At 40.9% G+C, this 25,978-nt stretch overlaps 1 protein-coding gene across 2 annotated transcripts in view; it reads left to right on the top strand.

Moving 5' to 3' along the window:
- The window catches only part of TTLL5 (tubulin tyrosine ligase like 5), a 246,195-nt gene that overhangs the window by 173,575 nt on the left and 46,642 nt on the right, over window positions 1-25,978 (top strand). For both annotated transcript variants that reach the window (XM_054567237.1, XM_054567238.1), the window contains exon 31: window positions 10,007-10,224. In XM_054567237.1, the coding sequence (XP_054423212.1) occupies window positions 10,007-10,224 (218 nt within the window). The remainder of the gene's footprint in view (window positions 1-10,006; window positions 10,225-25,978) is intronic.

Raw genomic sequence — 25,978 nt, 5'->3', positions numbered from 1 at the left:
AGGGAAGGTTTCTTTCATTATTTTTTCAAATAGATTTCTAATTTCTTGCTCTTTTTATTTTTCCTCCTGGCACCCCTATGATGTGAATGTTGGACCTCTTAAAGTTGTCCCAAAGGCTGCTTTTACTAGCCTCATTTTTTTTGGATTCTTTTTTTTTCTTCTTGTTCTGACTGATTGTTTTTTGCTTCCTTATGGTCCAAATCATTAATTTGATTCTCGGCTTCATCCATTCTACTGTTTTTTCCCTGTAAATTGTTCTTTAATTAGTTTATCCTTCGTTTCTGATTAGATCTTTTTTATGCTGCTGAGGTCCTCATTAGGTTTTTTGAGCATCCTTATAACCAGTATCTTCAACTCTGCATCTGATAGATTGCTTATTTCCATTTTGTTTAGTTCTTTTTCTGGAGTTTTGGTCTGTTCTTTCATTTGGGCCATGTTTTTTTGTCTCCTTGTTTTGGCAGCCTCCCTGTGTTTGTTTCTATGAATTAGGTAGAGCTTCTTTGACTCTGTGTCTTGGTAGTGTGGCTTAATGTAGTAGGTGTCCTGTAGGGTCCAGTGGCACAGCCCCCTCATCATCCAAGCTGGGTCCTTGAGGTCCACCCTTCGTGTGGTCTGAATACACCCTCCTCTTGTAGTTGAGCCTTGGTTGCTGTTGGCAGGTCAATGGGAGGCATTTACCCAGGCCAGTCAGTTGCCAGGATTGGCTGTGACCACTGACCACCAATCTCCACCCACTGTGAGGGATCAGCTGTGCAGGGGCAAGGTGGTGGTGCTCTGATGTGGTCTGTAGCTGTCCACTGGGTGCACTGGCCCTGGAGTTTGCCAAGTGGTGCAGGCCAAGGTCAGCCCCCACCTATTTTGCCTGGGGCCACCCTGCCTGAGCAATAAAGCAATGTGAGATGGCTGCTACTTGTGCTGGGCTTAGAGATTCCCAGGCAAAGCCAAGATGTGAATCTAGGCTGGCTGCTGCTAGTGCTGGACCTGGAACTCACTGAGGCCAGCTGTTGCTTGTGTGAGAGGATTTAGGAAGTTGTAAAGCATGAGCCAAGATCAGCCATTCCTATCGAAAAGCAACTTGGGTGGGCCTGTAAGTTGGGTGGGGCAGAGTCTTTGGGATCTCCAAGGTGGGTCAAACAGTGTTAGCCAGGTTGATGGAGTCTCAGAGATTTGGTACCAGCTTGACAGCTCTGTGGAGGGAAGGTTCGGGAAAGGGACAATGGCCTCTGCTTGCCTTGAAGCCAGACACTTCAGTTTCTCCCTGGATACCACTGGTGCCTTTAAGCTGCTCCCCTGGTTCTGGAGCTCAGAGGGAGTGAATCTGGGCGGGTGAGTCCATGTGTGAGTTCTTTAAGAGGGACTGCTTGAGGCTCCAGAAGTTTCTTCCACTGACTCAATCCCTGCTGGTTTTTGCAGCCAAACTTTGTGGGGACTTATCTTCCTGGCACTGGTATCCTGGGCTAGGAGGCCTGGTGTGGGGCCGGGACTCCTCGTTCCCAAGATGTCCCTCTGGAATTTTTATCCACCACACGTGGGTGAGGGACCAGCCCGTTCTGCCTCTGCAGCCCTCCTATAAGTCTGGATGGATGTGGTTTCTTTAATTCTGTAGTTGTCAGACTTCCATTCAACTCAATTTCTGCTGTTTCTGAGTGATGTTTTTCTATACTGTAGTTGTAATTTTGATGTGGTTGTGCAAAAAGGTGAGCCACGTCTGCCTACGCCGTCATCTTGACCAGCAGTCCATGAGTATATTTGAATGTCTGTTTTTTATTGTCTGAATTGTTGCTCAGACATTAGCAGTTACAGTTGATTGAGGGGCTCTCTGGAGCACAGTGGTTTCTTTTGACTGGTTAGTTGTAGATTCTCCTAAATTGTTCTGTCCAGGTGAGCACCTGTATTCGCATCCTGTAGAGCAGATCATTTGAACTAATAAAGAGCCTTCTTTCCTAGTTGTTAAAAGAGAAGGGGTTTCTTAATTGATTTTAGAAATGGACTGATAATGCCAGAGAACTTCCAATGTCTTTGGCAACTCAAAGTCCTGTCTCCGGTGTTTGTGTCATTGTTCTTTCTCTGTATGAACAGTAGCATTTTCAGGGTTTCTGCCCCATCCCCATCAGGGATGTAGCCCTGCCGAGTGCCTTGTAGCAGTACCAGAAGCTGTACTCTGTTCCTCTTGCTTAGCCTCCAGTCTTGTCCCGGCTGACAAACATTGTGCGTGGAAGACAGCCAAGAACTCCACACAATGTGAGACAAAGGCCTTTTGGAAGCTTGCTTTTGCCAAAATAGAAACAGCTACCCTCACCCTCACCTCGACCCTGAGCCTTTCACAGCATCATATGGTTGCATAAGACATAATGTGTTCTTTGAACAGCTCTGGGCCTGGTTTTAGTAAGGTGAGTGATTAGTGTCTTACATGCTCCGGAAGATATACTGTCCCAGGACTTGAGCTGCCAGAGAAGCATGCTAGAAATGGCTTTGTATCCTGTGTAATGGGAACTTTATCCAAGTTTGGATAAAATCTCATGTGGGGAGAATAATGCCTAGAAATGTTTGCTCTTCTGAACTCAGAGTGAAAGGGGTGCAAAGAGAAATTAACCCATTCAAGTAGAGATTAACATTTACCTACCTTATCCCCCTTAATTTTCAAAAAGTGAATTTAGAGAGCCATTTTACTACAAAGAACTATGCAGCCCTGCTCCATCACCAAGAAGCCTATGTAAAGACTAAAAGGAGCGTTTTTCTGGAAGGAATAAAAAAAAAACAACAAAAAAAAAACCCTCCCAGAATTTAATCTCTCAACAGTATTATCTTTCGAGTAAGAGAGCCCAGATCTGGCTTCCCCATAACCTTCCAAGTTGCAGTCTGGGTTCTGTCTATCAGAAATTCCTCCGTCCCACCCACGAGTGCCCTTCTGTTGTGGGACAAGGAGGGCCTTTCCAGTCTCTTGCCTGGGGCCAAGCCAGCCCTCAAACTGCGGTTTTCTCGGAGCCCCCTCGCTGGAGTGTGGCTGTTTCCCACACCCAATAAAGCGGCAGCAGTCTGGTGTATGTTGCCCAGGTCTTGAGTGGAGGCCAGTGCTCGCACAGCCCTCGCATTCCCAGGACACTGACCGATGACAGCGCAGCCCCTTCCCCGGCTTGTGAGGCCACGAGGACAGAGCGCTAATATTGTGCAGCCACACCTCTCACCGCTTTGAAATTATGCAGAGGGAACTGTATATAATTTTTCTGTGCATTTATGAATGACCATCGGGGCAAAACAGTTCACATGCTTTCTCTTGCTGGTGGAGTTTTAGGGTCCGGGCCGACACAGGCTGTGGGGGCCTGGGGAGGCTGGCTGCGGCCACTAGTCTAAACACATCCATTTATACGCTTGCTGTTAAGGAGTATTTTTCTAGGTTTCTTCTCAGATTTGATTGACTTAATCTCATCCCACTTAGCCTTGACTTTGGTAAAACCCCTGGGGGCTTGTCTACATTACTGACTTTTTGGAATTTGGTATGGTATAGAGTTGTAATCGTTTAATTATTCACTCAGTATATTAAAGCATGCTCACCAAATAAGTCGGAACCTAGAAGCTTTTTCTTTAGAAGGAGTATCTGCTTTCTCGAGGTGCAGTCCATTTATGTTGTATGGACTAAAGTCCATACTTTAGTTGGGCTTTACCCAGCTAAATACATATGTTGTTGTACGTTGTAAAGTACCGGGTACTTTATTTCAAGAGGCTTAATTAAGGAAGTGTGACTCTCTAGTAGACTGAGAATTGTTTCTCAGCTCCTGAGGATTCCATTTGGTTGCAGGGTAACAAAACCCTCTCCTCCACCCTCCCCCAATGACTTAAACAAGTTAGAGATGCAGTTTTTCTCTGTGTAATCAGAAATCTAGAGACAGGCTCACTCGAATCCTGTTGTGCTATCAGGAGCATGATCCTTCTGTCTCTATCCCCCGTAGCACTTAGCGAGTCACTTTCCCCGCGGTGCCTGTCCGCCTCTGGCTAGATGTCATATTCTGGGTAAGAAGAACTACTGTAAAGGGCACAATTTGTGTACCAACCCAGTCTACCCCCCCTTAAAGAGCTTTCCCCAAAACTGCGCCTGGAAACTTTATACTTCAGAACTGTTATTCCTAGGAAAATAGAATTTTTTAGCTGGACGCACAATCCCCAGACAAAATCAGGGTAGTAGTATTAAAAAGAAAGAGGGAAGTGTGACACCCAGGCAGGAGGTAACCCCCCAAGCATTAAGGTTGCCTAACTTATTATATGTTGTCATTTGAGGGAAAGACTGATCTTACTATTACAGGATGTCAATGCCTAAGGTCCTACCACAAAGTTTACACCTAGGAAGGTGAATTTAGTTTTGTTTAGGATCTTTAGAAGGACTTGCTCACATTTTGTGGCTGAGTGCAACTGGAATACAAATAGCACACTAAGCGCTATTCAAGGTCCAGAGAATGGTCCTATCACAAGGTTACATTTCTGTGTACTCGCAAATTTGCCTATCCTCTTGTATAGGGATTTATTGTTAAAAATGAACAGTTGTTATACTATGAGGGTTGCTTTTTTTAAAATTTAGGAATAAATGTTTCTTAAGCGCTTTCTATGCACCAGTCAGTCTAGCCACTGTGGGTGAAACAAAAATTAATCAGGTATAAATCCAGCCTTTTCCAATGTGTATTGTCCAGATGGAGAAAAAAATACATGCATAAATGGCTATAATACAAGGTAGGGTGTGCTAAATGTGGTAAGACACATACCAATAAATTTTTATAAGCGTTCAGAAGAGGAAAAGATTATTTATGCCAGAGAGAATTGAGCAAATATGATCTCGGGAACCTAAACATATGTTTTCATTTTCAGAGTTTGCTTTCACAGCTAGTGAGCATCATCGTAAGACTAGAAAAATATGTTGAAAAAGACATAACCAACTACTATTCACAAATCATTACAGACAGAGGCAGACTTGCATGTCATCCCGCCCTTCGGTTCCTCAGTAAACTGAGGTGGAGCTTTGAGAAGCAATGGAACATTTGTTGAGTGCCTGCTGTGTGTACCGGGTACTTTATTTCAAGAAATCTTTATTGAGTGCCTGGGCTACATTTTGCTTATGTGATCTCTGTTTAATCCCCAACAGTTCAACAGAGTAATTATAATTGCTTATGAGGAAGGTAAAGCTTGGAGAGGAGGTTAAGGAACTTAAAAAGGTCCCCCAGTGTGTAAGTGACAGAGACGCCATTGGAGCCTAGGCGGCATTTGCCTGCAGAGCCAAGTGCTGTTCCCCTTCCCCGAGGCTCTGCCTGTCACAGATGACCTAATCTGGTTTTGTAGCCATAAATGTTGAACAGTCGATTCCTTCTTCAACCCTGTGTAATGGCCAGTTCTCGGCCCAGCTGGTTGAAATTTGGGGCTTTATTTGGATACTTTGACTTGTACTCAGAGTTGATTTGTTACCTGCTCAAATATTATTAGAACTTGACTTCCTCTTGACTTTTTTATAATTTATTTTTTTTAAACAACATATAGATGGTACAAAATTATAAAAGGCATAAATGATATATAGTAAAAAGTCAATTTTCCTCCCACACTGACCTCTAGCTAACCACTTCTTCTCCATAGAAGTTATTATGTTTTTATATCTTTCAGAATTATTCTGTGAAGACATTAACATTGTATGTTTGTGTGCATGTTGTTATATGTGTACATTTGTGTTTGTTCCTTTTTTTACACAAAGAAGTTTAACATACTCATTGTTCTCATCTTGTTCTTTTCATTTAGTTTTTATGTTTTGATGTTCCAGCAAGACTTTGAAAAAAAGAAAAACTCAATGAATTTGGAAATATGGTTGTCACCATGGCAACGTGTATTGCGTAGATGTTCTCACTAATGGCATTTCCTTCACAACATGAAAAAATCTAACTCAATAAAGAATATTTTTATTTCCAGGAGCTCTTTACTAACAATGGTTTCTCCTTCTTTGCTACTCACCCAGTGACATTGTTTACGAATGGCCAAAGTGGAACCCTTCAGGCCCCACCCTGACTTCTGGTCTCCTCCCCTCCCTGGATGAAGCATCTCCCCAGCACTCTTCACATCTAAGCTCCCTTACTGGGATGTAGCGATGAAAATGGAAGCCAAGGGTGGCCCATGCCTGCCTCCTTCCTCCCTTTCAATTGAGCCTCTCGCTCTGATTTCCAGGCACTCAGACATGGAAATAGTAGTTGAGGGGAATGGTTTGGTTTAGAGCCAGCGCCACAAGCCCGGCCTTTTGTGGCACCCTCTGGTCGTTTGTCCTTGGAGCGCTTGCCGGAGCAGCAGCAGCAGGGCTCCTGGGCCCCCTTGGACCAACCGAAGACCTGCCCCCGCCCCCGCCCAAGCTGCCCTCCAGGCTCTACCCGTGGACTCAGGACTTTCTTTGTTCCCCTTCTGTGGGTCAGAGACGCAGGGAGTGAACAGGGCTTCAGTTCCCCCTTGGGTGGTTTGCAGAGATATGCGACGTCTCAGATTGGTTCTTCTGAAAATGCTGCAATCCTCTACCTCTGAAATCATTCTGTCCTTTGTCAGGCCTCTGAAACACAATTTACACCACACAAGACCCCTTAATCACCCTCATACCGGCCTGGCCCAGGACTTTGGAACACATTTCCCTGAAATGGGACATTCCCAGGCAGGAGTATGGAAGAGTTGGTTGACATTTTACTAAAGCTATTTGGTTCATCTTTTTATTTAAAAAGTAAAATTCATAAAGAACACAAATAATGCTAGTGAAGACTATCTAGAAGGCAGTGTTTCCTAAGAACATCTTAGTCCTTTTGGCCTTGACATGAAGAAATGACATTTTCCTTATGTCTACTTATATGTAGTGTCTACAGATAGAATCAGTTGCCAGAAATCCTTTAATAAAAATTCCTATGTATTTTGTCTATTATATTATTTTTCTCTTAACATTATTTCACATTTAAAGCTTTTATAATGCATGCATATTAAAAACAGCGTTAAGACTTCCAGTCAAGATGGAGGTGTAGATAAACATGGCTTGCCTCCTCGCACAACTACAGCAAAAATACAACTAGACTACAAAACAAATATCACCCAGAATTATCAGAAAATCAAGTTGTATGGAAGTCTGACAACCAAGGAATTAAAGAAGCCACATTCATCCAGACAGGTCAGAGGGGCGGCGATGCGGAGAGGTGCAGAGGCATGGAGACACGGAAACGGGCGGTCACACACCCGTGCGTGGTGGATAAAAATCTGGAGGGATATCTCTGGAACAAAGGATCCCAGCCCCACAACAGACCACTCAGCCCTGGGTTCCAGGGTCAGGAAGATAAGTCCCCATAATTTCTGGCTGTAAAAACCAGAGGGGGTTGGGGCAGTGGAAGAAACTGCAGGATTCTCAGGAGTCCCCTCTTAAAGGGACCGCAACAGACTTAGGACTTAATGCAGACTCTCCCTCTGGGCTTCAGCAACAGAGCAGCAGCTGGAAGGCCACTGTGGCATACAGGGGAGAAACGAAAGTGTCTGGCATCAGGGCGAGTGCCAGGGGACAGCTTCCTTCCAGACAAAACTCTAGAGGCCAAACAGCAGCATTGTCCCCTTTCTGGGCCCTCCCCCACACAGCCACAGAGTGGCAGCACCCATGTCGGAGACTCCATCAACCTGGTTCACACAGGTTGCCCTGCCCTGGCAATTGCTTGAGGCTTTGCCCCATCCGACTTACTGAGGTGCTTTTCTACAATAGCCCACACAACTAAGACAGGGAGTCGAAGCAGCTCTGCCTAATACATAGAAACAAACACAGGGAGGCTGCCAAAATGAGGAGACAAAGAAACGTGGCCCAGTTGAAAGAACATAAAACTCCAGAAAAAGAACTAAACAAAATGGAGATAAGCAATCTATCAGATGCAGAGTTCAAAATGTTGGTTATGAGGATGCCCAAGGAACTCTCTGGGTACTTCAACCACATAAAAAGGGCCCAGGCAGAAATGAAGGTTACCGTAAGTGAAATTAAGAAAAATTAATAGGGAATCAACAGTGGAATGGATGAAGCTGAGAATCAAATCAATGATTTGGAACATAAGGAAGAAAAAATATTCAGTCAGAACATCGAGAAGAAAAAACAATTTAAAAAAATGAGAATAGGCTAAGGAGTCTCTAGGATCACGTCAAATGTGCCAACATTCAAATCATAGGGATGCTGAAAGTAGAAGAGAAAAGCAAGAAATTAAAAACTCATTTGAAAAAATAATGAAAGAAAACTTCCCTAATTTGGTGAAGGAAAGAGATATACAAGTCTAGGAAGCAAGAAGGACCCAAACAAGAAGGACCCAAAAAGGACCACACCAAAATACATCGTATCTTTATCTTTAACCTGTGGCAATTAAAGCGCCAAAGGTTAAAGATAAAGAGAGTCTCTTAAAAGCTGCAAGAGAAAAGAAGAGAGTTACCTGTAGAGGAGTTACGGTAAGACTTAGCTGATGTCTCAAAAGGAATTTGCAGGCTGGAAGGGACTGGCAAGAAGTATTCGAAGTGATGAAAAGCAAGAACCTACAACCTAGATTACTCTATCCAGTAAAAATATAATTTAGAATTGAAGGGCAGATAAAGAGCTTCCCAGACAACGTAAAGCTACAGGAGTTCATCACCACCAAGCCATTATATGGAATGTTAATGGGACTTATTTAAGAAAAAGAAGTCAATCAGAAGATGAACATTAAGGTGGCAGTAAATTCACAACAATCAACCATTGAATCTAAAAAACAAACTAAGCAAACAACTAGAACAGAAACAGAATCATAGATATGGAGGTCATTTGGAGGTTTATCAGTTGGTAGGGAGAAGGGGGAGAATGGGAGAAGAGGTGCAGGAATTAGGAGGTACAAATTGGTAGGATCAGAATAGACAGGGGGATGTTAAGAACAGTATAGGAAATGTAGTAGTCAGACAACTTAAATGCTCTACCAGTGGATATGAACTAAGCCGGGGGCAGGGGGAATTGTGGGAGGGAATAGGGAGTACTGGGTGGATGAGGGCAAAGAGGGGAAAAATTGGGCCAACTGTAACAGCATAATCAATAAATTTCTTAATAAAGAAAGCAATGTTAACAATATTGAAGGACCAGTAACAAAATTTGTGATAGGAAAAAAAAAACCCCTATTTCTAATGAGGCAAATAAGTTGTAAGAGTTTTTAAAAGACCTACTTAAGGAAATACATATTTACATTTTAACTACAGATGTATGTTGGTGTTTGTAGTGTTATGGTTATTTTTAGGTTTTTATTTATTTGTAGGGTTCCTGTGTGAACTAAAAGACCCTTGTGTTGATCTCTATCTATGTAGCAATTTGCCTTTGAAAGTGTTTTCAGACATATACCTTGTGATCATCTTTAGGTCAAAGAGGTGTTAGTTACTATGCCAGAATTCTACAAATAGCCCTCAAAGCCATGCAAAGTCCGGCTCTTGGTTTCTGTTCTGGCCTCCTCTCTGCACTCTCTGTGCTCACAGTGCCTCAGCCAGACTGACTTCTTCCTCGTCCTCAGAAGACGGACCTGGAGGAGCGCAGAGCTCTGTCAGTGGGCTCAGATGGAGTCAGCCTTCAGGTCACGTTTGTTCTGTGCTGTACCTCTAGTACTTGACACCCAGTGGGAGATGTTTGTTATGTATTTGTTGAATTTAACAACAAAGGAAAGGAAGCCTGAGAGACCGAATGCTTTTCTAATTCACAGTTAGGGACCCATGCACAGTGCGTGGGTGCCCTGGTGCCTTGCCGAGAGCACCTTCAACAAGGCCACCCCAACTGCGCTTCAGTAGATTTCCCTTCTCTGGATCTAGACCTGCACTGACATTATTAGAAAGGCTTTTTTTCCCCCCTAAAATATTGCTCTAACAGTTTTCCTTTTCCTTTTGACCCACTAAAGAATTACAAACCAGTCGTTTGTGTGTAGCAAATGGATTGTCAAAGCCATCACTGCTGACCTTTTTTTTTTTTTTTTTTTTTAACTTTTTCTTATAGGCGATCTTTGGTGGCCAGACACTACCTAACTCCAATTTATGGACAGTGAATAATGGTGCAGCGTGCAGAATTTCAAGTGCCACAGCTAGCAGCCAGAAGCCAGCCACTCTGCTACAAAAAGTGGTGCCACCTCCAAGTTCTTCCTCCTCCCTGGTCCCCAAACCCCCATCCAATCAAAAACAAGTCCTCAGAAAGGCAACATCCCAGAGGGCTTCCAAGTAAGTTTTCAGTAATCTCCTGAGTTATATCAATTCTGTGCTAATAGTGCTCTTTACTTATGGAATTTTCAAGACAGTTTGTACTGAATTATTGAAAACAAGAGCTCCTGATGGAGGATAAAGGCGAACTCTGGTTCTCATCTCCAGCTACGACTTAGAAGTGCCTGGGGAGCTACGGAAACGTTCCTAGGTTCCTACATTTGGGCTCGCGCTTACCCTGTGGGAGAGGCAGGCACAGCTCTTAAAGGTTCCCAGGGATTGAGATGAGAGCTGCCACCACCAGTGGGGTTCAGGGTCATTGCTAACCAACTCTTCCAGCCTCTGGCAGGGGTTACAGTCAGACAGTGTGCCAGGTAATGGTGCCGAGCCCTGGGTTTGGAGAAACGGAATGAAAACTTCCTCCTGGAGGTATTCTCCTCTTGCTCGTTCTTCAGGGTCAGATCTACAGAATTTCATATAAAATTCGGTATCCTACTCCCTTCCCTTGTTTACTTGTACACTTTTAGGCGCTTGAGTACGATGACCCAGGAGGGGGATAGCATTAGGAAGATCAACTTCACTGGCCTTAATGAGCAGGCTCTGTACGGCAACGTTTTTGATACTGTGGGGTCTTTAAAAAATAGTAGTACTTTTTGCCCTACTTTCTGAGTCTTCTGGCTGGGCTAATCAAATTCACAGAGACAGATTAACAGGAGAAAATCGAAGTATATGCACATGGGGAATTCCAAAGACAGCAAAGAACAAAGGAGAAAGAGGAGGTGATCCTCGATTTGCAAAGTGAGAGTAGGTGATTTACAGATAGTGGAGGGAGAGAAAAACATACATGGCAGGAAAATTCCTGCCAGGCAGCTCAGAAACAGTGGGGCCCAGGGGTGAGGGGCTACCCAGCTAACGGGCTTAGAGTCTTCCTGGTAGGGTGAAGATTCTTACGGTGACTAAGCCAAGGCTCCCTTCCCAAATAGGTTTTCTCTGTCCAAATCTCTTGGGCAGGAAAGATGGGTGGGGGCGATCAAAGGCTCCCTCTAAGTCTTGTTTCGTAATTAACAGCTTAAAATCAATAACCCAGAAAACCAGCTTTGTGGTGACAAAATGCTGGTTCCCTTCCATTCCTTTTGTAGTCTACCCGTTTTACGTCAAAGACAAAACAAAAACAAAAAACATGTTTCTACTTCTGAATCAAATTTTTGTAGGTCACATTTTTCACTCTACCTCCTGCCAGTTTTTAGCTAGTGAAGCAGGGGTAGACTGGTACAGGGGGTTAGTTCTAACAGCCCTTCTCCATTTGAGATGAAGATGTCTAGAAGAGGCAAGCATTTCCTGATGTACAAACACCCAGAGGAGATTTGTGTATTTCTCTTGTTCTCATTACAGCATTTGTCCTTTACAAAACCAGATTCAAGTTGTAAGAAGGGATCCTAGGATATAGTAAAAATGGTTACTGTTTTTCCCTTCTTGCACAGTGAATCAAATTTTGAATTTGGATTGAAAGCAATCCCTTGTGGCTGTTTTAATTATATTGTTGCCATTATTCATTTATCCAACAAATATTTATTCAGTACCTACTAAGTGCCAAGCACTGTTCTGGGAACAATTGGCATTGTAGTGGCTTTACAGAGCTCTCTGGAGCAGTAGGGAAGGGCAGTAGGAAGGCTGCAGTTTGTGGTTGAAAGCCAATAGCACAAGAGGAAGGAAGCCATATGGCCCCTTACCTTAGAGAGAGTGGGGTCAGATCCTTAAGGGTGCAGCCGCTGGAGCCAGACCACCTGTAATCACATGCCCACACCACACTTGACTGACTTGAGACCTTCTGTGAGTTACACGTTACTTAATCTCTGAGCCTCAGTTTTTTCGTGTGTCAAGTGGGGATAGAAAGACTATCAGCTTCAGAGGACAGTTGATGAATGTTGCCGAAGTTGACACATGTGAAATAATGGAACAAGAGCTAGCACCAGCATTCTAAGCCACTCTCTCCTTCACAGGTGGGAGGAGCCCACAGTTAGGTAGGAAAATCAGTGAGTCGGCTATGGATGCTGAAGTTGTCAGTGCACCTCCTGTTTGTGGACACTCTGACTATGGCCAGTATCCTGAGGTGGCCTGTGAGGGCTGTGTGGCTGGCTGGGCCGCTGGTGGACGGGCAGGCTCGGTCAGCAGGCAGCTGGGCTACACACTGAAGACGCCGCTCACTGTCCTGAACTCCCTGCTGGCAGGGGGCCGCTTCAGCCTGCTGAGGTGGAGTTGCAGCTTTATGGACAAACTTTGCGTTGCTGCATTTTTGTGGTTTCGTCCCTCTGACAGGCAGGAGTGTGGGAAAACCGGAAACAGCTCAGCACCAAAAATGCACAGAAGGGGGGAAAAAAGCAGATTGCTTCAGAATTTAAGAAATATAATCCAAGAATCAAAAGGCATGCTGCGAGGCGTTGTTCCAGGAAATAGTTTCCAATTTGCCTTTAAAACTTGAGCACAAGCCTCTGAAGCTAAATAAGTTAGCACTAATGGAGACCTTAACATTCTCTCCCTGCCATGTGAAGTGCACAGGGTTGTGAGGGCCCCACTGGCTTCCATGTTCTTTGGACTTTCAGGAAACAGAAAGGCATTGTTTTTATCTGTACTAACTCAATGAAAAGTTTTCTCTGTAAAGTTTTTCTCTGTAAAAGTATCCAGGTAAAATTTTTTTAAATAAACTTTTCATTTTAGAATAATTTTAGATTTACAGAAAAGTTGTAAAGAGAGTACACATAAAGATTAGTATACCCAGTGTTCCCCATCGTTAACGTCTTTTTTTTTAAAAAGATATTATTTGTTTTTAGAGATAGGGGAAGGGAGGGAGAAAGAGAGGGAAAGAAACATCAATGCGTGGTTGTCTCTCACGTGCCCCCTACAGGGAGCCTGGCCTGCCACCCAGGCGTGTGCCCTGACTGGGAATTGAACCTGTGACCCTTTGGTTTTCAGGCCGGAGCCCAATCCACTGAGCCACACCAGCCAGGGCCCCACTGTTAACATCTTATATTGTCAAGGTACACTTGAAGAATGTACGATAGTAAGAAACTGTCATTGATACATTACTGTGAACTAAACTCCATATTTTATTTGGATTAATGAAGTTATTTTTAATGTAGAGAACCCTTTCGAGGCTTCTGCAGTCAGGATCCTCAGTATCAATTGATATATCCTTATTATTCTAAAGTAATTCATGCTTCTAGTCGGTGTAGCAAGTTACTTAACATCTACATAGTTTAGTTTCCTATTTTAGAATAGGGCTAAAAAAAAAATAGGGCTAATAATAGTACCTGCCTCATAGGCTTATTGAGAGAAATAAATAATGAATTCCAAGCACAAAAACAGTGCTTGGTACATAATATAGGTAAAATAAGTCTTAGGCATTACGGTTAATACTAAGGTGGCGTTTCAGGAAATTTTCATATAAGTTTTCTACTTTTTTTATACAAGCTGTGTTACTTCATTTGCTTGGACTTATTGTAGCCTTTACCCTGGCTCAGTTGAGAGTAATCAAGAACCCTCGGTTGTGACTGGTGATACTGAGTCACACACAGGAATGCCATAGTTGCCCCGAGAGACACAACTAATGAGAAGTTGTAATGAGCTTTTGACCATGCCAAGCCCTGTGTTTTGGGGTTGAACTTCAGAATTCTCCTAGCACAGAAGTTGGCATTAGACAAATATAGAAGCAATTTCCAAGAGCATCAAAGTTTCCACATCCTAGAGGGCTGATTTTAGAGAACAATAGAACATAAAAGATGGAATGTCGTTTGGATTTTGGTGCAAAGGGAGTTGAGAATCAGAACAGTGGAGTCCTGTTTCTTTATGATAATATTCAGGTCACTTTCCCTCTAAAGGTTTCAGTTTCCCATCTGTAAAACAAAACCACTGTCCCCACTGAATAATTACCCAAAATAGCTTGTTTTCTATCTATTCCGTTGAAAGCTTTTTTTATGAGCACATTTGTTTTTTAATCCTGATGCTTTACAGCCATTTTCTTCATCCCTTTTTGGCCCAACAGTTCTTTGTTGGAATTCTCAAATTCATTTCCTATAGTTCCTTTAACCAAATCTCATTTATGAATTCTGTAAGAGAATGATTTTGATTTTTTTAACCTTTTCTATAGTGCCAGTAGCCCTTCATGATTTTCTTCCTAATGTTCACCACGCTTCATAATTTAGTACCCACTTCAGATCCTCCTTTCGGAACTATTTGTGGCGTATCTTCCAGGCAGGCAGCTGAACTAAGACCTGTGACAACGTCTGAACAACCACACGCATGTGAACTGTCTCTTCCTTGTCAATGACCTTCTTTCAGAGCCAGAGTTACGCTCTCCAGGAAACATGGCGAAAGAAATCTGAGGAGATTAAAGTTTGCCAGGGACCTGGTCAGAACTCATAGAATAGAGATGACTTTGGAAGGGCAGGGTCAAAGCTGTTGTACCTTGGGACTCCTCTGAAGAAAGACAACTGTGTAAGAGACACCAGACTTAACAAAAGTGCTTTTCTCTAAACAGTTGGGATTAACTTTCCTTACCCAGGCTTTAGGATATTCTCCCTCAGGGTGGCCTTAGTGGAAATCAAAGGTAACTGCCGCTCTGTGTCAGCACCCAGGACAGTGGTGTTGGTTAAAAGCTGCTAGAGATTAGGCAGGAGGAAAGCAATCAGGAGCCCAGCCTTGTGGTAAAACCAAACACCAGTTAGTCTGACCCAAACGTTTGGCGATGTCAGAAAAATGATGAAAGATGCTCAGAAACAAATGTCATAAAAATATAAAAATAAGGATCAGATAAGAAAAAAAAGCATTATCTGTTTAATATGATTCATTAAAATGAGGCAAAGTGATCGGGAGTTACAATTGTCTGGCAGTAGGTTCTTGATATGGGCATAGAAGATGTCGTATTGTAGGTTAACTATCTTCTGTCAGCCTTTTAGCCTCTTACTTTTTTTTTTGTAGTTTCAGGAAATATGATCAAATCTATGGCATTTCCATCCTTAAATATAGGATTCTCTAAATTACGCATTTCCAAAAAATATAATTAAAAGAGCTCCTAGAGCCAATTCCAACGTGAGCAGAGGAAGGGGGAGGGTTTCGCCTCCCATCAACAAGCAATTCTCAGATACCAGCAGGGTGTCCAGAAATACTACTCAGTTCTGACTCTGTCTATGCAGAGAGAGTGTCAGATCCCACAGTTTAAGATCAGCCCTATAGAACTGCGTGTGTGTGTGCATGCGTGTGTGTCCGTCTGCACGCGCACACACACACACACACACACACACTTCAGATGTTGCCACAAACCCAGACTTTTAACCTGTACTTCTGACCAACTGGCTATAGATCAGGAGCTGTAGACTGGAAGTTCCCATGACCCCTTCCAACTCAGAATGCCCGTGCAAGTCCAGGTTGTTACCTGTAATTCCGACCTACTGGCTATATATCAAAGGTTCCCAAAACCCACTCCTTGGGTTCGATTAATCTGCTAGAATGTCTCACAGAACTCAGAGAAACATGTTACTTACTAGATGACCGGTTTATTATAAAAGGATGTAACTCAGAAACAGTCAGATGGGAGAGACGCATAGTGCAAGGGGTGCAGAGCTGCCTTGCTGTCTGAGTGCACCACTCTCCCCGCACTTGAACATGTTCACCAACCCAAGGCTCTCCAAGCCTCATCCTCTTGGGTTTTATGGAGACTTTAATTACATAAGCATGACTGATTAATCATTGGCCAGTTGGTGATTGATTCACCTGAAAGTGCCAACCCTCTAATCATATGATTGGTCCTCCTGTTAACACCTCATTTTTAAGTGTTTCTAAAAGCTACCTCATTAACATAGCAAGATGCTTCTATCACTTTCAACACTTAGGAACTTCCAAGGCTTTGGGGAGCTATGAGCCAGAAATAGGAGGAAGACCAGATGTATATTTCTTATAAATCACACTATCACAATAATTACAGACTTTTAGTCCTGGAATATAGAAGAATAGAGGCATAGCGTGGGGCTGGGAGTGTAGCAAGGTACACAGCGGCCTGTGGCAGAGCCAGAACTGGAACCTGCATCACCTACTGCGTTAACCCCAGACGCTTTCCAGTAGCCCACTGATTTCTCAGGCCCACGAGTCTATACTGGTACAAAGTCACTCTGTACAGCAAATGGCAGATCAGTCCTCCTAAAATACTGCCTTTCCATTACTACTTAGTCCTTTTTACCCCCTTTTCCCCTGCAGTCACCTTGTCCCTGTCCATGTCCATGAGTCCTTTTCCTGTTTGTTCAATCCCTCCACCCCCTACCTGCCCCCCTCCTTAGCTGTCATCCTGCTCTCTATCTATGAGTCTGTCTCTGTTTTGCTTGTTAGTTCAGTTTGTTCATTACATTCCACATATGAGTGAAATCATATGTTATTTATCTTTCTCTGACTGGCTTATTTCACTTAGCATAATGTTCTCCAGGTCTGTCCACAGTGTCTCAAAGTGTAAAATTTTCTTCAATACAATAAAAAATAAAAAATAAAACAAAAAATTAAAAAAGAAAAGAGGGAGAGAAAAAGAAAAGTTCATTGCATATTTGAGAAAAAATATTAAGTGTAATCAACATCATATAAAATGAGTAGAAAATTGAACCAAATTAAAGTATAAAACAAAACTATTGCTTAGCATTAAAAAAAAATAAAATACTGCTTTTGAGAAAGTGCAATGTAAGCACTTAGGAACTAACACCCTTCCCCTTCCACACCAGTTTTCCCACTTAAATGACCAATAAAATACTCCACAGGAGAAAGAATTAGTGTCACTGTTATGCTGAGCTGTTGGGGGAATTTCTGTTAGATGCAAAAGGTTCTTAGATTGAAGAACCATATTGAGGTTTTTTATACACTGCCTTCCAATGAGATTGCAGTCTAGGAAGTCAGTGGGGGACCTGGAATACACCAGATAATACCCTCTTACTCTAAGGGTTCAGGCCTGAAGGTAACAAGAGGTGAGGGCCAGTCAGGGAGTCTGCCACTTAGACTCTTTCCTCTGCCAACCATCTGTGTTTGGACCTGTCAGTGGTGACATTAGGAGATCTTAAGGCTTTTTTTGAGCATGGGCAATGACATCATTCAGAGAACTGAGTACTATAACCACACTCAGTCAAAAGTTACACTGGGGTGTGTATGGTGCAGAAGGGAGAAGAAGTACGCGAGAGTCAAAGAATTAAAAGGGTCTTTCTTTGGTGGTTCCTATATGTGTAATATAAATTAAAATCCTACTTTTCATTTCTGCCCACAGCATGTTTAAACAGTTGTTAAAATGGTAATATAACTAACTGCCAGGTATTTCCTGTCTCTCACATCCCTTCTTTCTTATCCGATTATGAAAATCCCTTTTGAAAAGAGATAGAAACCTGTCCTAACCTTTGACAGAATCTGTATCAGTTCTTCCATGATCATAAACCCTTAATGGTAAACTTAGACTTTCCTTTCTGAAAGTAAGCAAATATTTAAAAAATTTTGGGTCCTGGGAAGAGATGACATGGCTTACAGGAGAGCCCCATGGAGAAGATTCGGAGGCACTGCCAACCTCTGAAATAAGTTTAAGCAAAAAAGAAAAATTTTAGAAATTACTAATGTATACTATCATGTTATCTGCAAATAATGACAGTTTTATTTACTCCTTTCAAATTTCGATGCCTTTTATTTCTTTTTCTTGTCTGATCACTGTGGCATAGAAAACCCTATAGTTTCCACCAACAAACTACTTGACCTAGTAAGTGAATTTGGCAAAATAGCAGGACACAAAGTCAATATTCAGAAATCAATGGCATTTTTATACACCAGCAATGACCTATCAGAAAGAGAAACTAAGAAAAAAATCCCATTTATTATAGTAACAAAAATAAAGTACCTAGGAATAAATTTAACCAAGGAGGTAAAAGGAGGTATTCAGAAAACTGTAGAAAACTGAAGAAAGAAATTGAGGAAGATATAAATAAATGGAAGCATATACCATGTTCATGGATTGGAAAAATTAACATCATTAAAATGTTCATAGTACCCAAAGCAATCTATAGATTTAATTCCTATTAATATACCAGTGGCATATTTCACAGATCTAGAACAAATACTTCAAAATTTTATATTGAACCGAAAAAGACCCTGAATAGCCTCAGCAATCTTGAGAACGAAGAATGAAGTTGGAGGGATCACAATAGCTGATCTAAAACTGTATTACAGGGCCACTGTAATCAAAACAGTCTGGTACTTTTCTGGCATAAGAAAAGACATATAGATCAATGGAACAGAATAAGAAGCCCAGAAATAAACCCATATCTCTAAGGTCAATTAATATTTGACAAAGGGGGCACAAGTATACAATGGAGTTAAAATAGTCTCTTCAGTAAATGGTGTTGGGAGAACTGGACTGGTACATGCAAGAAAATGTAACTAGACCACCAACTTATACCATAAACTAGAATAAACTCAAAATGGATAAAAGACTTAAATATAAGTTGTGATACTATGAAAATCCTAGCATAGGAAAACATACGCAGTAAAATTTCAGATATCCCATGTAGCCATAGTTTTGGCAATACATCTCGTAGGGCAAGGGAAATAAAGGAAAAAAATAAACAAATGGGACTACATCACATTGAAAAGCTTCTGCACAACTAAAGAAACTATCATGAAAATGAAAATGGAATGGACTGTAAGGGAGAACATATTTGCCAATGATACATCGGACAAGGGTTTAATATCCAAAATATATAAAGAACTCATATGACTCAACACCAAGAAGATAAACAATCCAATTAAAAAATGGGCAAAGGACCTGAATAGACGCTTCACCAAGGAGGACATACAGGTGTCCCATAGACATATGAAATGCTCAACGTCACTAGCCATCAGAGAGATGCAAATTAAAACCACAATGAGATATCACCCCCAAACCTTTCAGAATGGCCATCGCTAAAGTATAAACAACAAGTGCTGGTAAGGATGTGGAGAAAAGGGAGCCCTAGTGCGTTATTGGTGGGAATGCAGACTGGCGCAGCCACTGTGGAAAACAGTATGGAATTTCCTCAAAAAACTAAAAATGCAACTGCATCCTGACCTAGCAATTCCACTGCTGGGATTATGCCCTAGGAATCCCAAAATATGAATTCAAAAGAACTTATGCACTCCAATGTTCATAGCAGCACTATTTACAATAACCAAGTGCTGGAAACAGCCTAAGTGCCCATCAGTAGATGAGTGGATCAAAAAACTGTGGTATGTTTACATAATGAAATACTATGCAGCAGAAAGAAAAAAGGAATTCCTGCCTTTTGCAACAGCATAATTGGAATTGGAGACTATTATGCTAAGTGAAATAAGCCAGTTGGTGCAAGACAAACACCATATGATCTCACTTATAAAAGGAATCGAATGAACAACATACACTAATGAACAAAATAGAACCAGAGACATGGAAACTTGGAACAGACTGACAGCTGCCAGAGGGGAGAGGGGAAGGGGGTAATGATGGAAAGAAGGGGAAGGGATTTGTCAGAGAACGTGTATGAATAACTCATGGGCATGGACAATGGTATGGGGATTGACTATGGGAACAGGGGCGGGCTGAATGGAGGAGGGCAGAGGGGAGAAAATTGGGATAACTGTAATAGAATAAACAATAATAAAAAATGTGAGAGCCCTAAAAAAATTATTAATGTGTATCAAAATTTAAGAGTGAGTGCATCAGTGTATAGAGCTAGAAAAAGCTATCATATAGAGAGAGCAAGCAGACTGAGGTCAGGGAGGATTGCATGGAATATGAAATACCTAAGTGAAAAATTGGGTTGAACACAGTAAACAGAGATTGCGTACTGTGGAGCATTAAATTGGTGACATAAAGGACAGATTTTAAAAATTCTGCCAAAATTTTGAGGGAAAATTATACAAAGATAAAAGTGATAAGAGAAAAAGATAGAATCAACTTAAAATAAGGAATTCCAAAAAAGGAATACATTAGTCATTATTATGGGCAAAATAGGCCAAAACATAAGGACATAAAGGGTTTTGAGCAATATAGTTAATGGGGTTAAATGAATAAATACACAACTTTGTACCCTGCAGATCCCCCTTGGAACATTTTTCAAAGCTAGAACATTTCAATTGAGTCCTCAAGAAGTAGAAATTATACAGTCCTCATTCTCTGACTGCTTTACAAGAAAAAGAAACAAAGTAACTTGGATCAAAATTATATTACAAACTATATAAAAAAGAATTGTACATATAAAAACATGACAGGGATGCCCATTCTTGCCACTTTTTTAATTAAATGTAGTACTGGAATTCCTAGCCAGAGCAGTTAGGCAAGAAAATAAAAGGCATCCAAATTAGAAAGGAAGAAGTAAAACTGTCTCTATTTGTAAATGATATGATATTATATATGGAAACCCTAAAGACTCCACCAATAAAGAAATGTTAGAACTAATAAATTTAGTAAAGTTTCAGGATACAAACCCAATATACAAAGAATCAGTTGCATTTCTATACACTAACAATGAACTATCAGAAAGAGAAATTAAGAAAACAATGCATATATAATTGCATCAAAAAGAATCAAATACCTTGGAATAAAGTTAATCTAGGAGGTGAAAGATCTATACACTGAAAACTATACGACATTGGTGAAAGAAATTGGAGAAGACAGAAATAAATGGAAAGATATTCCATGCTCATGGATTGTAAGAGTTAACATTGTTAAAATGTCCATACTATCCAAAGCAATCTACAGATCCGATACAATCCCTCTCAAAATTCCAAAGGCATTTTTCACATAAATTTTTTTAAAAAGGTAAAATTTGTATGGAAGCACAAAAGACCTCAAATAGCCGAAGCAACCTTGAGAAAGAAGAACAAAGCTGGAGGCATCACAGTTCCTGATGTCAAGCTATATTACAAAGCTATAGTAATCAAAATAGCATGGTATTGGCATAAAAGAGACTAATAGATCTGTGGAACAGAACAGAGAGCTCTGAAATAAACCCGCACATAATGGTCAATTTATGACAAAGAAGCCAAGACTCTACAGTGGGAAAAGGACAATCTCTTCAATAAATGGTGTTAGGAAAATTACTATCTGATACCGTACAGAAAAATCAACTCAAAATCAATTGAAGACTTGAATGTACAACCTGTTACCATAAAACTCTTAGAAGAAAAGAGAGAGGATAAGCTCCTTGACATTGATCTTAGCAATGATTTTTTTAATTTGACACCAAAAGCAAAGAGGCAGCAAAAAGCAAAAGTAAACAAGTAGGACTACATCAAACTTAAAAGTTTCTTCATAGCAAAGGAAACCATCAACACAATGAAAAGACAACCTACTGAATAGGAGAAAATATTTGCAAATCATTTATTTGATAAGGGGTTTAATATCCAAAATATATGAAGAACTCATACAACTTAGTAGCAGAAAATAACAATAACAGTCTGTTTAAAAAATAGGCAAAAGAACTGAGCAGACATTTTTGCAAAGATGACATAAAAATGACCAACAGATACATAGCAAGGTGTTTAATACCACTAATTATTAGAGAAGGGCAAATCAAAATCATAATGAGATATCTCCTCACACCTGTTAGGTGTTAATGTCTGTTTTAAAAGAGAGATAAAAAAATTAAAAAAGATTTTTTAATTAAAAAATTAAAAAATTTAAAAAAGGAAAAATAAAAGGTAAGTGTTGGTGGGAATGTGGAGAAGGGGAACACTTATGCAATGTTGATAGGAATGTAAATTGGTGCAGCTACTATGGAAAATAGTATGGAGATTCCTCAGGAAATTAAATATGATCCAGTATTTCACTTCTGGGTATATATATCCAAAGAAAATGAAAACAGGATATTGAAGAGATATCTGCACTCCCTTGTTCATTACAGCATTATTCACAATAGCCAAGTTATGGGAAAAACTTACGTGTCCATCAGTGGATGAATGGATAAAGATGATGCGGTACTCACACACAGACATACACCATGCACACTAGAATATTATTAAACCATGAGAAAGAAGGAAATCCTGCCATTTGCAACAACATGAATGGACCTTGAGGGCAGTAACTGAAATAAGCCAGGCAGAGACAGACAAATACCACATGATCCCACTTATATGCGGAATTGAAGAAAAAAAAGTTAAACTCATAGAAACAGTAAAAAAAGTGGTTGCCAGGGTCTGGGAGGTGGGGGAAATAGGGAGAGGTTGCTGCAGGGGTACAAACTTTCAGTAAGAAGATGAATAAGGTCTGAGGATCTAATGTAAAGTATCTATTGTATCATTGAAATATCCTCAGAGAGTAGAATGTGAATGTTCTCATTAAAATAAATGAATATGTGAGGTGATGGATGTGTTAAATAACTTGAGAGGAAGAACCCTTTCACAACGCGTATGTCTGTCAAATCACTGTGACATACACTTTAAATATCTTCAACAATTTCATTCATCAATTTTACCTCAGTAAAGCTGAGATATTTCTTGAAATGGGAAAAAGAATTGTACATATCAAAATTTATATTTGAAATGTAGTTTAAGATGTCCTAAAAGGAAACCACTTGATCTTAATTATTTTTATTGTTCAAATACAAAATTATTGAAAAGAAATCAACCAGATACAAATGGCAGGTTGGCTTCAACTGATACATTGACTTCTGCTGATTTCCCAGAATGTCATGTTGAAAAGAATGATGAGAACTTTTCTGTGCTCTGCAGGAAAGAGTGCTTTGATGGATTACTAATGTCCACCACAGGCAGGGAAGGTGCTGAGCTGGTGAATATGCATGCAATCTATTTGTCATACCTGAACTAAGCTTTCATCTCTTGAAGTTAGAAAAGGGGCAATTAAAAAAAAAAAAAAAGCTAAGAAAAACAGGTCTAATGAAATCAAAGAGAAAAGTAATGGAAAGTGAAAAGCAAGCAATAAAGTTAGTTAAGTTCAAAACACTATTTAGTGTGGGGCCAGGAATGGAGAAAATAAACATAACTCTGCCAGAAAAATAAGAGAACTAAAATACAAGAGAAAAGTTATAAAAGTGGACGTAGAGGAGATTGAAAAATTATGAGAACATTGTGCATGGTTGTATGCTACTAAGTTTGGGGAAAAAAACTATCAAAATTGGTTCTTGAATAACAAGAAAACCCAGTAGAACAAGGCAAAGGTTGGTAAACTGTTCACATTGACTGTCAAAGAAATAGGGTCCACAGGTAAGCCTAGGAAGCAATTTTAAAACATCATCTCTCAAATAGTCTTTTGAACCTTCTGATGTCTGTAGAGGCTTTTGAGTGCCTGCAAGAGCAAGTTGAGTCGCTACGCGGACATTAAAGCCTTCTGCGGTGTGTTCTCTGTCCTGGCCACGGCCTTCCCTGTGCTGGACGACTGCTTGCACAGTCCCCTCCACTGATGTTCCTTACACACTCATGCCATCCCCTCAGTACAGAATGCTTGTGGCCTCTGGGGCCTAAGTCCTGCCTCTTGTTCAAGATCAGGTTGTAATTTCTCACCTTGATGCAGCTTCAACTGCCCTATCCTTAGTTCTTCAGCCGCCTCTACCATCTACCATCTTATTTTTTCTTTTTATATGTGTTGTGCTTCCCATAAATTCCTTGGGAACCTATACCTTGTCTTCACCATTTTATCACATATACATTAAATGTCCACCATGCTCTGCATTGCTCTAGATATTGGTGATAACAACAGTGGACAAAACAGACATGAGCCCTGCTTTTAGGAAGTTTGTTTTTGAGAAAGGAGGTAAGTTCAGGCCCCAGCTCCTGATATAGCTTATATTCATGATAGGTTCTCAGGAAATGGTGCTGGTGGTAGTGACCTAGTTTTTTGCATCAAGGATCTCTAACTCACAGTTTTCATCGATCATTTGTACTATGTAGAGTGTTGTGAGAGGCAGCAGAAAACAACTGCTAACAACCCAAGATTTCCAATTAGAATTGAATCCTTGTTCCTTCACTTAATTGACTATTCTTTAGGGATATCTCTAAGCTCCTGTTTCATTATCTATAAAAGATTATCTATACCTTGGGGTTGTTCTTAGGATTAAATGAGATAATGTATTTCCCTGACGGACTTATTCAGTGTCCATGTGTACTGGTTGGTGCAGTTGTAATTTCTGCTGCTGCTGCTGTTGTTTCCTATTAAAAGAAATCACGTTTTTGTTGTTAGTAAGATGATATTCATAAGTGTGACTTGGCTCTAGCTAGTGAGGCTATGGAAATTCAAACACATTCTGATTTCCTGAACACTAATAACTCTGATGACTATTGAAGGCAAAGGCTTAGTTTCAAACAAAACAAAAGATTAGATTTGGACCTACTGACTTCCAGTCAGGTTGGCTCCATAAGTTCACACTTAATATTCTCCCTCTGCTTTAAACACAAAGCAGTGAGAGATAAAAAGTTTAAAGAAGAAAACCAAAAGGACATAGCTGAGCTTCCAAACAAGGAAACATCTCCTTTGGCCTCAAAATATGCAGAAATAAATGAGAACTGGTCAAGGAGGCTGGAGGCTAAGCTTTTCGAACTCTACTTTGGAAGCCGGCAGCACCAGCTCCTGTGGCACATGGGGGGCTGAAAAGGCCCTGCCCAATGGGAGAGACTAAAACCAGGCTCTGTAACTGAAAATTAAGAAGTGGTTTGTCAACCGGAGATGATGTTGGCAATGTCTAGAGTCATTTTTGGTTTTTGTAACAGGGCAGCTGAGGGTGGGGAGTTGCTATTGGCATCTAATGAGTAGAATCTAGAGATAGTGCTGAACATCCTGCAAAGCACAGGATGGATCCCCTCAACAAAGAATTATCCAGTATAAAATGCTGACAGTACCAAGGTCAAAAAAACCCCTGAGCTAAAAAGTATGCAGTGGGCTCTCCTAGTGGGAGGCTGGTAAAACTGGCGTGGGCCTCTCTACATGAGACTACACGCCTACTGGGTCAGGCAGATAGTCACATGCCTTTGCAGCTGTTCATGTCTCAGAGCTCATCTGGATTTCTAAATATCACTGAGGCAAGGACACCAAAATACCACTGTATGTCTGGTCTGGACTGGGGTTCAAGGGACTGGGTGGAGGCAACTATAAAATCTTCAGATAGGGAGGGGCAAGCAAGTAGAAAGACAAGGGGAAAATGATTCCTATTCAGAATGAGCCTGCAAACCAAAATTCCAAAACACACGAATAAATGTCATACTGAGAAAGGTTGCCAACAAAATCAACAACTAGAACATGAATTCCTTACAGATGAAATTAATATTTCTAAATGGTCAGACATGTTGGATTCTGTATCAAATAGGAGTGTCTGGGACATGGCATGTGACTGATAGGAGTATTAGTAGAGAGACGTGAGGGACAGGTGAACAAGCAGTGCTTTAAAAAAATGAGAATTTTCTGGAATCGAAGACATGAGTCCTCAGCTAAAAAATTCATTCCTTGTACCAAAATAAATGCACTTCTAGGTACATCATAGTGGAACTGCAGAACATTAAGTGTAAAGGGAAGTCTCACATACACCTGAGAGAAAATTCACTTGATATCCCAAGGAACACAGAATACCAGCATTCTTCTCTCCAGCCGTGATAGGGAGCAGAAAACAAGAGTGATAGCTTCAGAGTGTTGAAGTAAAGTAACTTTCAGTGTAGAATTTTATACATAGCCAAACTGTCATTCAAGAGAGAAGGCAAAATAAAAACAATTTGAAACAGTTAACGTCTAAGAGTATACAACCCATGACCTTCA

This window comes from Pteronotus mesoamericanus, unplaced genomic scaffold, assembly GCF_021234165.1.
Source record: "Pteronotus mesoamericanus isolate MK-2021 breed Mesoamerican mustached bat unplaced genomic scaffold, CSHL_Meso_final contig_182, whole genome shotgun sequence".
Classification (NCBI taxonomy): Eukaryota; Metazoa; Chordata; class Mammalia; order Chiroptera; family Mormoopidae; genus Pteronotus; species Pteronotus mesoamericanus.
The sequence above is the reverse complement of the archived record's forward strand: the minus strand, read 5'-3'. Positions and strand labels throughout refer to the sequence as shown.